This window comes from Sarcophilus harrisii, chromosome 6 (assembly GCF_902635505.1).
Source record: "Sarcophilus harrisii chromosome 6, mSarHar1.11, whole genome shotgun sequence".
Taxonomy (NCBI): domain Eukaryota; kingdom Metazoa; phylum Chordata; class Mammalia; order Dasyuromorphia; family Dasyuridae; genus Sarcophilus; species Sarcophilus harrisii.
Genome location: NC_045431.1, coordinates 221,081,008 through 221,095,327, shown reverse-complemented (window position 1 = coordinate 221,095,327; position 14,320 = coordinate 221,081,008). Strand labels below are relative to the sequence as shown.

The window sequence follows — 14,320 nt, the reverse complement described above, 5'->3', positions numbered from 1 at the left end:
CTCTTCTTCCTCCTCTTCACCTCCCAGCTTTTCTGGTTTTCTTCAGTTCCCAGCTAAGATCTCACCTTCTACTAGAAGCCTTAATATTACCATCTTCTCTCTATGTCCCAAGAAAGCCCATTTCGTTTTTAAATAGTCCTTATTGTTAGGAAGCATTTACTTCTGCAATTTCTTCTGTATATATCTTATTTGTACAGAATTTGCATAGTTTTCTCTTTCCTTAGAATGAAGAACAGGGACTGTTTTTTGCTTCTCTTGGTTAGAAAACTTTTTTTTTTCCTCTATAATTTATCCTGTATATATCTTGTTTACACAAATTTGCATATTTTCTCCTTCATTAGAATGTGGACTGCTGCAGAGTATGAACTATTTTTCCAGACCTTAAATTAAGTGCCTGGCAACTATAAGGTGCTTAATAAATGTTTGTTGACTTGATTTGATGAGAGAGGATTCTTATTTGGGCAGGCCTTGGACTCTGCCTTCTGGTATTTTTATGTGAATGAATGAATACAATAGAATTCTGGGATCTGGTGAACACATTTATTTTCATTTGATCTATATTTTCTGTGATTTTTATCTCTTTCTTTTTTGTTTTCAGACTGAAGACTCCAAATAAGTTTGTCTTCTTATCTCCATAGCCTTGAAGTTGGCTCTCTGTGGGCTTTCTCCAGGCCTTGTCATATGTTTCCTGAGGTTTCGTAAGTCTGACAAAGCGGGAGATGTCTAGAATGATAACGTTTTTCGCCCACCACCCAGGAAGATTGGACTAGAATTTGAGTCATCATGTTCATTTAGAGCCAAACACTAAATTACCAAATATTTCACCCTGAAGAAGCTGCTGGGCACCCTCTTGTTTCCTGAGGCTTCTTTTGGGGTTGTTGACAATCCCAGTGATGGAGACTCTAGAGGGCTGATTGCAAGAGAGAGAGAGAGCTTAGAGTCCAAGCCCTCATGTCATATTACTACTGCTCTGGGTTCCATTATATGAAGTACCAGCAGCATAGTATAAGAGGGGAGTGGCCAGGTTAGAGAAGGTTTTGAATCAAAGGTTTTGTCAGGCAGATAATTTTATATTTGATCCTTGAGATGATTGGGCACCATTGAGTTTAATGAATATATCACATACAACCTACCAATCAAGTGGTCACCCAGCCACTGAAGGAAGGCCTCCAGTATAGGGGTTCATTATCTTCTAAGGTAATGAATGCCTTTCTTTCTTTCATCCTTTCATCCTTTCATTCTTTATCCTTTCTTTCTCTCTCTCTTCCTTCCCTTTTTCCTTCCTTCCTTCCTTCCTTCCTTCCTTCCTTCCTTCCTTCTTTTGCAATTGGGGTTAAGCGACTTTCCCAAGGTCACACAGCTAGGAAGTGTTAAGTGCCTGAGACCAGATTTGAACTCAGGTCCTCCTGACTTCAAGGCTGGTGCTCTATCCACTGTGCCACCTCGCTGCCCCTCCCATTTCATTTTTAGAGAGCAATGGTTAGGAAGCAATTTCTTATTAAATATTCCCATTGGTATGGTTCATCTATCCTATATCCACCATCCATCCTAATGGTCCTTTCACATCCACTGTTTCTAGTCTTGTCCTTGGGACTGAGTAGACTAGGTCTTTGTCATATTTCTTTATTTATTTTAAGAACATCATCACATTTCCCCCAAATTTTCTCTTCTCCTGGCAAAATGTCCCGAGTACTTTCACTAGATGAGCAAAAGGCAAGAATCTGGGGCCCTTCACTCTCTCAATTGCCCTTCTATGGATATTCCAATTCTTCAAAGACCTTGTTAAAATGGGGTTCCCAGAAATGAGTACGGTACAGTCACCGAGGTAGATTATACCAGGAATATCACCTGATTCCTGGAAGTTTTACAATCAGCCAAGATCCAGCCCACAGCAGCTTTTTGGTTGCTCTAGCACCCTGATGAGTTTCAGTCCACTGAAAGACATGAAGATCTTTTTTCAGATGAGATGCTGTGGAGTCAGTCTTCTCTCAATAATAACTTGATTTTTTAAACCCAAGCATGAAACTTTACAGCCCTAGCCTGTCAAAATCTTTTTTTTTGGTCCTGACTCAGTTATCTGATACATGTGTTCACCCTCTAGCTGCCATCTCATACCTACAGCCATGTTTCCACTAAAAATATTAGACAGCATTGAACCTACTGCAGATACCTGGGGCATTCCAGCAGAAACCGCCTTTCAAATTGCCACAGAATCATTCAGAACCATTCTTTGGGTCCAGTCATTTAAAAGGTTCCAAATTGATCTAAGTATACTATCACTCAGTCATAACTGTCCATTTTGTTCAATATATTGAAATTATTCATTTAAAAATAATAGGGGCAGTTAGGTGGCTCAGTGGATAGAGAACCAGTACTGAAGTCAGGTTCCGGGCTGTGTGACGCTGGGCAAGTCACTTAACCCCAATTGCTTCAGCAAAAATAAATAAATAAAATAATAACAGCAAACATTTATGTATTAGGCATGGTGCTAAGCATGTAACAATTTTTGTCTTACTAAATCCTCACAACAACCCTGAGAGGAAGGTATAATTATCCCCATTTTACAGATAAGGAAGACTTGTTCAAGGTCATCCATGCAATAAATATCTGAGGGTGGATTGATTTCGGATCTCACTGACTCCAGAGCTAATGTTTTATCCATTGTACTACTCAGGTGCCTCAAATATGTATTTAGAAAATTAGTTAATGTAAATAGCAACTAAATAGAATCCAAGGGCCAGGCACTGTGCTAAGGTGCTGTGGTAGCTACAGAAATCCTACAAAACATAAATTTCTCTAAAGAAGATGAAAGTCAGAGAGTTTATAGAAGAGATTGGACAAATACCCAAATAATAAGTGAGAGTCCCCCATTAAAGAATCAAAGAGACAGTTTTAGAGACATTAAAGTTTCTCATCAGTAAAATGAGGAATTTGAAGCCAGTAAGAAGAAAGTTCTTCTCCCACCTCAGATCTTTTCCTTCCATAGAGTCCATTTTTTGAGAAGATCCTTTCTTCTTTCTTTCAAAACTTTATTAGTCCCAAAGCTTTCTTTCCCTCACCTGTCAGTCTCAGCCAGGAGGGAGTCCCAGGACCTGACGGTCTTAGAGAAGCTTTAAGGTAAGCATTCTTGGAGCAGCTAGATGATGCACTGACTAAAGTGCTGGTTCTGGAGTCAGGAGGACCTGAGTTCAAATTCAGCTTCAGATGCTTAACTATTCCTTGATATATGATCCTGGGCAAGTCACTTAACCCCGATGTCCTTGCCCCTCCCCCAAAAGTAAAGGATCCTTTTGATGCTGACCAAATATAAAGACAGAGGAATTGAGTCTGCCAGCTGCCCCTCCAACCCTGGCCCAGAAGGTTAATACTCCCAATGAGAAATGAATGTTGCACTGATAATAATAGTGGATTTGGAACCAGAAAATCCCAGATTTAAAGCTAAAAGAAGCCTCAGGGCCCATGTAGACCAATCCATTTTACAGGCAAAGAAAAGGAGGCCGGAGAGGAAAAGTGACTTATTTGCCCATGAAATTATAGACAAAAACTGCAGAGGGGGGATTAAAATCCAGACGTCTGAAACCACAATCACAATTCTTTGCACTGGGCCATGCTGCTTCCAAAGGACCCAAGTTCAAATCCCAGCTCTGTTTAACTGTGTGATCTTGGCTAAGTCACTCAAGCTCTGTAGATACCAGCTTCTTTATCCACAAAATGAGAGTTCCAACACTAAGATTCCTTCTGATTCTCGATCAGTCAATCAAGAGCCATATATTAAGTGCTGCTTTTGTGTGTAGGTGTAGTAGAGACTTCTGCCTCACATCCTGGTCCCCACTGATGAAATTATAGACAAAAACTGCAAAGGTTGCTCTTTTTCCACCCCCAAAACCACACAGCAAAGAACCAACTCCTTTCCATTCATAGCTTGGAATGAATAAGCTGCCCCAACTATTCATCTGAGGAAACTCCAATTACTCGTTTTTCCTTCCCTTCATTTCTATAATTCCATTCTCCAGCCACACAACATAAAGGGAAGACACACCTCCATTTGTGGAAAAATAAAAAGCCCTATATTCTCATTGATGGGGCATAACAATGGGGAGAAAACCCATCCAGAGAAAGAAAAGATGATAAGAGTCTGGATTTGGGGGAACACCACGTTATGTTCTCAAAGCAAAGACACCGAACAGATCAACACAAAGGAAGAACAGGAGAAAGAGGAACAGATCCCTATGCCCCAATGAAACGTATCTTTTGCCAAAAAATAGTAAATAAATGCTCAAAATAATGACTCCATTGAAAGGTAACAAATTGTTTCCTTCATCTGGAAAGTCTTGCAATCAGCTTTACTTTCCAAAAACAAATTGGAAAGAGATCTTGTCTTGGAATAAGAGAACGGCATTTGATTACCAGTTCGGTGACTAGCTGTTAAGTTTTCTTCTCTAGGTCTCAATTTCCTGGTCTGTGAAGAGAAGGGGTTACACTCCAGGGCCTCCAAGGGCCCCGAATCTGTGATTCTACAAGGAGTTTCCCAGAAGCACATCTGGGACAAACCCCAAAATCTAGAAGGGCTTTGCAAGCCTCCGGTTTGCAAATCACTTCCTTAAATGACTCAGTGTCTCCACACCCTCCCTGAGATTCATCCGGAAATGCTGCAGAAGATGCATCTGTAAGGAGCCCAGCTGCCCACAAGTCTGGGGAGATTTCTGTCTTAGAAGGGAGGGATCCAGCCAGCCACCAATAACCCTGAAACCTCAGGGAAATGAGCTTCCCACCTGTTAGCCATCCTCCTTTCTGCTGATGAGGGGAGAACTCCTTCTCCTTCCCCCCTACGCACCCACAAAAGAGATGGGTTCTAGTCACGGGGCAAATCGGAACTGGGCAACTATCCCTTAGAACAGAAAAATACAAATTGCGAAGGCAAAGGTTCCTCGAAGTAGAATTATCGTTCATTCATTTTTGTGTGTGGCTGTGACCTCATTTGGGGTTTTCTTGGCAAAGATACTGGAGGGGGGTTGCCACTACCTTTTCTGACTCATTTTACAGGTGAGGAAACTGAGGCAAAGAGAATTAAGTGACTTGCCCAGGATCACTTCCCCCATTGGCAGCCACCCCACAGATGCATGCTTGATAAGTGCCCAAGGGGTTCCATGAGGAAGAGAAGTTCGCACAGACTTCAGGAGGCCAATCATTTCACACACACCAGTTCCAAAGACCTCCAAACAGCGGAAAAGACTGGTGGTGATTTCACTTATAAGTAATAGTATGTAATATAATATAATATATATACTAATATAATAACATTATATATGATATGTATAATATAGAGTAATAATGAATAACTCAAATTGAGGGACTGGCTCACATTGCCATATCATCACTTTTACAAAATCTGTTATTCACAGTGAACTTGTGAAAAGTGGTGGATGGTTTATTTTAATTGCCATTTTATAGATTAAAAAAAGGATTTTAGTCATGAGTTTTGTTTTGTTTTGTTTGCCAGTGAGGGTGATTTGTGATTTTACCCAAATGGGATACTTCAGGTGTGGAAGCCCCCTCCACCTACATAGATCAATCGCTGAGGACCCTGAAACACACATATGTTCAAATAATGCTGGGATATAGTTGCCCAGCTAAAATGAATCAGGGGCAGAAATGGGATCCGGGTCATCCTGACCCCAAGGCTGACCCTCCTGGCCACCATGCCATGATGTCAGAGGAGCTAGAGTTATAGCCACAAGGGCATGGAGCACCACTCTCTCATATTGCAGTAGGAGTGGCTGAGATGGGAGAGGGGCTGTTTGCTCAATGTCACCCCAGTGTCACTCCCCCTCCCTAGGCACATGGAGGGATCATGGATGCAGAGTGGGATAGAATAGAAGCCTTCTGAAGGCAGGGACTGCCATATGAACAGCTTTGGAGCACCTCTCAGCCGTAGACAATACATGCTTAGGAAATGTTTATTGATTAATTGAGAAATTGATTGATTGATTGAAGACCAGGCCAGCTAAACTGAAGGAAGCCCCAAGGGGGTGCATACTACATAGTCACAGGAGCTGCAATCTGCATAGGTGGATGGAATATTCATACCGTCATCCCTAGAGATTGCAGAATTGAATGAGACTGATTTCCTTAAAGAAGCCCTCTCATAAAAAATAATAAAATGTTGAGTCTTTCCAGTTGTGTCTGACTTTTTGTGACCCATCTGGGGTTTTCCTGACAAAGATACTGAAGGGATTTGCTATTTCCTTTTTCAGATGAAGAAACTGAGGCAAACAGAGTAAAGTGACAAGCCTGGGGTCACTCAGCTGGTAAGTGTCTGAGGCCAGATTTGAACTCATGAAGCTGAGTCAACTCCAGGCTTGGCACTCTATCTACTGCACTAAATAGCTGCCCCTCAAAATAATGGCTCCTACTTAGGTATAGTTTTAAAGTTTCACAAACTATTTGACATGAGCTATCCTAATCACTCTTCCTAACCAGCCTGTGATTTGGATACTCTTGTGGTCTTTCCATTTTAGAAGGGAGGCTGTGAAAAGCATTTGTTAAGCTCCTACTGTATTCCAGGCACTGTGTTAAGTACTGTATACATGCTACCTCATTTGATCTTTGCAACAATCCTGGGACAGGGAGGTGTTGCTGATTTCCCCACTTTGTAGTTGGGGAAACTGAGGGAAAAAAGTTAATGACTTGCCAAGTTCAGCTCTATCCATTACACTATGCAGTCCCTTTGCTCTCTGTAGCTTGGATGTGCCTTCCTGTCCCAGTCCTTCCTCAGAGATGCCTGGTCTTGAGGTTTGGGGAGAACCAGAATGGAGTCCCTCAATTGGGTCCTGGGTCCTCATCCTGCATCAAATCCTTGCTTGCTACGTGACTTTGGAAGAGTTACTTCCCCCTCAGTTTCCCCCTGTGTTAGATGAGGGGGCTAGACCTGATATATCTACATATCTCTCCCCCTGGGGGGGGGGGAGAATTCCAGAAACTTTCTCTCCCCGTAAAAATACTCTCACTAAGTGTGGGACTCATCCCTCTACTTCTAGGCCCTGAGTCCCAGCCCCACCCTTAATGAGTGGTGAGCTTGGACAAGTCTGTTTCCTTCTCTGTCTGAACAATGAGTGTATGAGAGGGTTGCTCTTGAACACCTCCAGGAACTCAGAGAACTTCAGTGGGGATGTGGGGGAGGGCTTGCTAAAACCTGCTCCCAGAACTATAAAGTTTTCCATGAAGCTCTTCCAAGACTCAGGCCCTGGGCCTGATGAGTAACATTCTGAGCACTCCTATGATTAATCTAACATTCATTCATTCATTCATTTGTTCATCCATTCATCCTCTCTCTCCCCCACTCCCTCCCCTCCTCTCATTCAAGCTGAGGTACAAAAGGAAACTGAGTCATGAACATCCCTGCAGATCAGAGTCCCAGAATTTCTCTGGCACAGAAGACGGTCCCTCCAAAAACGCCTCATTGTCTGGCACCATCTGCTCATTTCTACTTTCTTTCATGGGTCCTGCTCTCCTTCTGAGGTATTAGAGGGGGTTAAGGGAAAAAAAGGAAGAGGAAGAACAACTGAAAATATCCAGCTGGGGCTGATCTTCTTGTTCCCCTCTCTAAACCTCCACCCTCCACACACAGAGACTGCAAGGCTCAGGCAGATTCTATGGATGATCACTGGAGGGAGAGAAATGAATGGGGGTCAAGCTCACACCTGACCTTCCCACTTTGGGGGTCAATTCCTTAAAACATCCCTTTGGAGTGAGAGAAATACCACCTCCTCTTTCAACTTCTCAGAAAATAAAGTTCTGTCCCCCTCGCAGTTGTTCTACTAGGGATTGGAGAGGGGCTACCCATGTGGGTACGTGTCAAATAAATCCACCTTCCCTGTCACTCTGACAAAAACCAAGAGGGAACCGGCATGTAACAAAGAGAGGGGCAGAATCGGGAATTCCACTGGGATCCCCGACATTCAGAAAGCAAACTTCTTACCTTAGTTAGGCTGCCCTGGTTCCTTGAGAGATTAGAGAGAAGGGATTTATGGATTATCCTGGTTGGGGCCACAGGGTGAGCTGGTGAATGCTTAATGTTTACAACTCACTCCTTCCACAACATGTGATCTGACTGATTTTCTGTGGCAGAAACATTCAAAGTCTTCCTCTGGTCAACCTCAGAAAACTCTGAGAGAAGTCCCAGCCTTCCACGACCCACAATCCTACTGCCTCTTTTCAGCTTTTGTATTTATCCCCTACAAAGAGTGAAGACATCCAGGGAGGCAGCTGGACATAAGTGGAAGTAGTCATTCTGTGGGCATCTGGGTAAATTGAAGCCTGGTTCTTCAGGCAGGCAAAAATGGAACCCAGTAAGACTGATTTCCCTCCAACCCATTTCCAAGGTCTTCCTGAGGGCCAGTCCATTAGCTGCCCTAGAAAAGAAAATTAGTTACTCTCCTAAGTTGTACTCAGAGACAGTGTAGTGTCATGGATAAAGAGCAGACTTTGAAGTCATCAAGACCTAAGATTCAGTCTGTTCTCTGAGATCTCATGACTATATGAACTAAATTATTAAAGGAGAGTTCTTTCCCTTGGCTTTCTCTATACGAAGAAATCATAGGTCTTGTGCTAAAATTGGGGAGGTTTTTCTTTTTCTTTTTCCTAAATATCCCCCAAGAAATAATCCTTGTATCAGAACTCAAGTCCCATCTCTGACATTTATAGCGGTATGATCCTGGGTAAATCACTTCACCCCTTAGCGTCCCCAGGCATCTCTCCAAGACTATTGTAATTGCACAGTGAAGGTAGATTCCCCACACCGATGAGATGACAAGTCTGGGCTAAAACTAAGCATCCCCAGCCCTAGCACCTTGTACATCATAGGTGTCTCATAAGTGCTTGCGAAAGGAAAAGTCTTCTCTGCAAGTTCCTCTCCTAAGGCATCATTAAAATTTGCCTATCTAAAACAACCCCTGCAATAAGACCTTGCACACAATTATGACTCAGTAAATATTCAGTGAATAGAATGAATGAAAAAAATGAGTGAATGAAGTACCAGCGCCCTCATCTATTCACAGAGGGAAAGATCATCACCCAAAATCCTTTGCACCAGACATCCAGGAGAATTCAACAAAATGCATTGACTCTCTGGGGCATTGAGATCACTCCCCCCAAAATATCGCCTCTTCATACTCTGAGCATTATCCAAGATAACATCTCCCCTCTAACAAAATTAAAACACCAACCTGGAAGTTCATGTCCTGCTAATTCTACTCGTACATGTTTATTCCAGTTCCTTTTTCTCTCTCCTTAAAACCATCGCCCCTATCTAGGCTGCCCAGCTCTTCCTCTCTAACCCACACTCTTCCTCCTTATTTCTCCGTTGATTATTCCCTACCCCCAATCTCTATCCCTTTCCAACTATTCCCAAGTTCCCTTCTTTAAAGAGAATTCTCTTTCCCTTCACCATGTTCTTCCCATTCATTTTTCTCCCCTACCTTCCTTCTCTTCTTGCTATCTTCTCCTTTCCTCAGTCTCACCTCACCTCAAGCCTTCAGCCCCCTTCTAAATAGCTTTACAAGCACATGAAAGTCAGGACAACTGGGACCAGAGCAGCTACTGATTTCATCATGTGAATCACCCCGCCCAAAATGAACTGTGAAAAAAAGAGGGGTGAGCCCCATATGAGAAGAGGCAAGCTTCCAGAAAGGTTACTGGACGTTTTTAGTTTTGCTGGCCAGACTTAGCATATCGTGGGTACTTAATAAATATCCCTGGGTTTAAGATAATGACAATTAGACTCAAGATGCTTTGAGCTGCAGTTTAGAACTGTGCAAAGTTATTAAATAATTTCCTTCGATCCAGTTGGGAAATTCAATATAGTCACCTTCCTGAACTACAAATAAGTAAGGGATCGTTCTCTGATCATTGAAATAAAGCTGCCTCTGTTCCTCTCCTTCACACACTCTTCGGGCCAGACAGACTTGGTATCTAAAACTCTACATCCATGCCTTTGTCCAGGCCCTCCACCATCCCTAAAATGCACCTCCTTTTCATCCCTGACTCGGTAGTCCTAATTGCCTTCAAAGTTCAAGTCAAGAGTGAATGGAATATATTGAATTTAACATATATTTTAGCATATTTAACATGTATGGGATTACCTGCCATGTAGGGGAGGAGGTGGAGGGAAGGAGGGGATAATTTGGAACAAAAGCTTTTGCAAGGGTCACTGTTGAAAAATCACCCATGGATATATTTTGTATATAAAAAAACTATAAAAAAAAAAGTGAACATGAACATTTTCCCATTGTGTCCCATGAATCTCCACCAGAACTTGGTGCAGACTATTTGTATAGTGTGTCGCTTTTTTCATTCACTTAAACATATGTACACATTGTTTCCTCCCATAGAAACATGTTGTTTCCTTCCTTCCCTTGAGGGAAGGGACTTTCATATTTGCCTTTGCGTCTTTCATACGGTGCCCGCTGGATAGGAAGGTGCTCTCTAGAAAATGCTTGCTAATTCACTGAGCTATTCTTTTTCTCTCCCCTCCCAGAACTCCCCAGCTTTCCAGAGTCTCAATCAAAGTCCACCTTCTCCATCCACTTTGCTCCAGCTCCCCCCAATCTATTCGGCCACTGAATTCCTAGGCATTTTGTCTACAACATAATCTAGGGCTTGGTTACCTAACTGTTAAATTAACCTCTAAATGAATCATAGAGCAGAGGAGTTAGAGCTGGAAGGGATTTTCGAGATCCTTTGGAGCGGCTTCCTCATTTTTTAAAGGAAATTGAGGTTCAGGGAAGTTGACTTATCCCTAACCAGTAAATTTCAGAGGTGGGATCTGAATCTGGATCCTCCCTACTGCAGTGCTGGATCTCTAATCCTGGGGCCTCCAGCTTGTTGGGTACATATCTCATCGCCCCACTTAGACAAGAATTTTCTTTATAAATTAATAAAAACAATCTGGGGATCTAATGCAAGAGATCTGGGCTCTCCTTTTGGGGCTCACCTAGCCACTTAACCAGTTTGGTTTCCTCATGAAATGAGGAAGCAGCTTCAGATTCAGAAAATGCCTTAAAGGTTCCCACATCCCAACCCTGTGTTTCATTCTTTGGAGGCCCCCACAGCTGCTGGGATTTGGGGCGACATTTGAACTCCACTGTCTTCCCCCTGTCACCCAGTGCCAGACTACCTGCCTCCCAAGATTGCTGTGAAGAGAGCGGTTTCCCCCGGCCCCACAGCCCAGCCCAGAGCGGAGAAGGTCCTTACTACATCCTCCCTGAATTGAATCCTCAGCTGGGTTCTGTTTAATGACACTGTTGGCACTTCTTGAAAGAGGAAATTAATTTAGTTAGCGATAAGCCAAGAGGCTCTGTAATTATCCACTGAGGCTAGGAGAGACAAAGAAGAGTGGCCCGGAGGAGGGCTGCATCCCACATCTCTCCCTTCCTCCCCCAGCCCCTACTCCTGCCCCCCCACCAGAGAGAGAGCTGGCCCAAAGCTGTGGCCCTCCTCATGCCAAGGGGGCAGCAGGCCTGCTCCCCATTCTTCGGTCCCCTGTACATGTACCATCCAGAGCCCTCTCGGTCAGGCAAGTTAGAGAGCCCAGGCGGAAACATCAGCATCCTGGGCATGGCCACAAGCCTCTCGGTGCTGGCAGCCGGGAGCAGGGCGATTGATTCTCTGCTCCCCCCTCCCCCAGACCATTTCTATTCCTGGGGAGCTCGGGAAGAGGCAGTGAGGCTGTTTCCAGTTTCCCGCAAACACTCACTCAAGCTACCAAGGAGCTCCTGAGAACGAGGGCTTATAGACAGTTGGGGGAGGTGGGGGAAGGGGAGTGGGCAGGAACAGATTTCAGCTCCCCCAGGGACATGGGTTGCTGGAAGGAATTATTTACAGCAGCCTACTCAGACCTTCTCTCACGTCTCTCCCGAGGACCCTCAGCTTCTGGGTCAAACAGCCTAAGCCTATGCAATAAGCATTTATTAAGCACTTACTGTATGGAAGTTGAAGCACTTAAGCTCCTACTGTCTAAAGCACTCTTGAGGTGCCCACTTTCTATATGGGATGAGCCAAGAAAGCTCAGTCTCCATGAAGCAGGCAAGAGAAAGTGTGCTCTTTGGGGTGGGGGTAAGGGGGACCAGGAGGACCGGTCTCAGAAGGTATGGATTTAAAGTCACTTAATCCTCTGAGCCTCATTTCTGTATAATGATAGGGGAAAGCTTCATGATTTTTCAGGTTTCTTCCAGCTTTAAATCTAGGGAAGTTTCCACTTCTGTAAAATGAAGTGATTGAGTCCTCTGGGAATCCTCACTCTGATTCTATCGGCCAATATTCCACCGAATGGCTCCACAAAGCCTCCCAGTCTGGAAGCTCTGACCCAGTTAGAGAACAATCCAAGGCTCCACGCAATCAATTGGGAGCTGGTAGACTCCAAAAATCCTTTCCTAATTTAATAATTCGGGGACAGGTAAGATCAGTGGGGTGGGGGGGCGGGATGAGCAGGCAGGGAAAGCTTCATGGGGAGTCGTCAAGTGGGTTCTCTGAAAACTACTTGGAGCTTCTTCTGCCTTGGGCATATCTGAGCCTGCTACTGCAGCCCAGCCCTGCCCAGCCCTGCCCAGCCCTGCCCAGCCCCGGCAATGGGCTTCTTACTCAACTCCAAGCAGGCTAGGGGATTCCAGGAGGACAGTTAGTCAGTTGCATTACCATGTGGTCTGAGCCGCCGGGGATGCAGTGATACCCAGGCTCGGGATCGATCTCTTTCTGAGAGATTCTCCAATCTTTAAAAAGAAGAAAGAGAAAAAGGAATAAAAGAACAGAGAGAAAGAGAGACAGAGAGAGAGAGAGAGAGAGAGAGAGAGAGAGAGAGAGAGAGAGAGAGAGAGAGAGAGAGAGAGAGAGAGAGAGAGAGAGAGAGAGAGAGAGAGAGAAATTGAGAGAGAAAAAGAGAGAGATTGAGAGAGAAAAAGAGAGAGAAATTGAGAGACAGAAAAAGATTGAGAGAGAAAGAGAGAGGTTGAGAGACAGAGAGATTGAGAGAGAAAAAGAGAGAGAGAATTCTTTTCAGCAGGAAATTTGAAACAACGGAGCCTTAAACAACTGTTTCCCCGTCAGCGCCTTGCGTTCTCTCATTCAGAGGAGTCAAACCCCAAACTTCGGACTTGTCCGTTCCCACAGGTTATTGCCAAAGGATGAGAGTTTAGGCGAGGGCGCTCGGGGGGAGGCGGCGGGTGACGGGTGGGCGCGAGGCCGGGGTGGGCAGCCGCAGGCAGCCGCCGCCGAGGAGGGGGACCCCCGGCTCCCGAAGCGGGCGGCGGCCGCAGCTCCCCCTCGCGCCCCCGGGCGCGGAGCACACGGCTCCGGCACTCGTCTCCTCCAGAAGCACTCACCGATCTGGGCCAGGCTGAGCTGCACCAAGAACAAGCCCCAGAGCGTCCGGCTCCGCGCGCCGTCCATCGCGTGTCCCGTCGGAAGAGGCCCTGGGCGCTGAGACAAAGGCGGCCGAGAGCGAGCGCGGCCGAGGAGGATGTGCGGGCCGGGAGTGAGGGCTCGGAAGTTTGCTTGCAGTTTTGATGAAGGAGGGACATAAGCGCGAGGGCACACCCATGTGGATAGCTGAAGGGCAGTTGTATGATTAAGCAAGCAGCCTGCCAGGGGCTTTAAGGAAGCACCAGAACTCTTTTGTTCGCTTCCCGGCTCCCGCTCGCTCGCTCGCTCCCTCGCTCGCTTTAAAGTAGCACGAGCTTGGAAATCGGGGGGCGGCCGGCGAGGAGCAGATGGCGGGGCTCCCGGCTCCCGGCGCCGAGCTCGCGGCCGGGGGCTGGCGTTCTTATCGAGCCCTGCTCCCCAGGAGGCTGCTACACCGATAGATTAGGACCGAATAAAGCCCTAGGAGTCTCCGGGAAGCAGGAATCCGCTCCCCACTCGGGAGCTGCTGCAGTGGTCCCGTCCCTGTTCCCCGAGAGTTCGTTCTGAATATCCCAAGAAATGATCTAGTCCAACCTCCCCATTTTACAGATGAGGAAACTGAGTCTGGGGATATAGAATAATAGATCTAGAACTGGAAAAGACCTCAGAGGGCAGCTAGTCAAATCTCCCCATTTTATAGATGAGGAAACTGAGGTTCAAAGGTGTTTACATGATTTAGAATAATAGATCTCGAACTGGAAAAGACTTCAGAGGGCAACTAGTCAAATCTCCCTGTTTTATAGATGAGGAAACTGAGGTTCAGAGGTGTTTACATGACTTAGAATAATAGATCTCGAACTGGAAAAGACTTCAAAGGACAGCTAATCAAGTCTCCCCGTTTTATAGATGAGGAAACTGAGTCCAGGAA

General features: G+C 45.2%; 1 protein-coding gene across 11 annotated transcripts in view; it reads right to left on the bottom strand.

The window, feature by feature from the left end:
- Positions 1–13,854, bottom strand: part of CD44 (CD44 molecule (Indian blood group)) — an 87,899-nt gene extending 74,045 nt beyond the window's left edge. For 2 of the 11 annotated variants that reach the window (XM_031942278.1, XM_031942279.1), the window contains exon 1: positions 13,374–13,621. In XM_031942278.1, coding sequence (XP_031798138.1) covers positions 13,374–13,440 — 67 coding nt within the window. In that variant the 5' untranslated portion in view covers positions 13,441–13,621. Of the gene's footprint in view, positions 1–13,373 lie in introns of all 11 variants that reach the window. The other 9 variants (XM_031942280.1, XM_031942285.1, XM_031942277.1 and 6 more) reach the window with 8 other exon arrangements.
- Between the last annotated feature and the right edge of the window lie 466 nt (positions 13,855–14,320).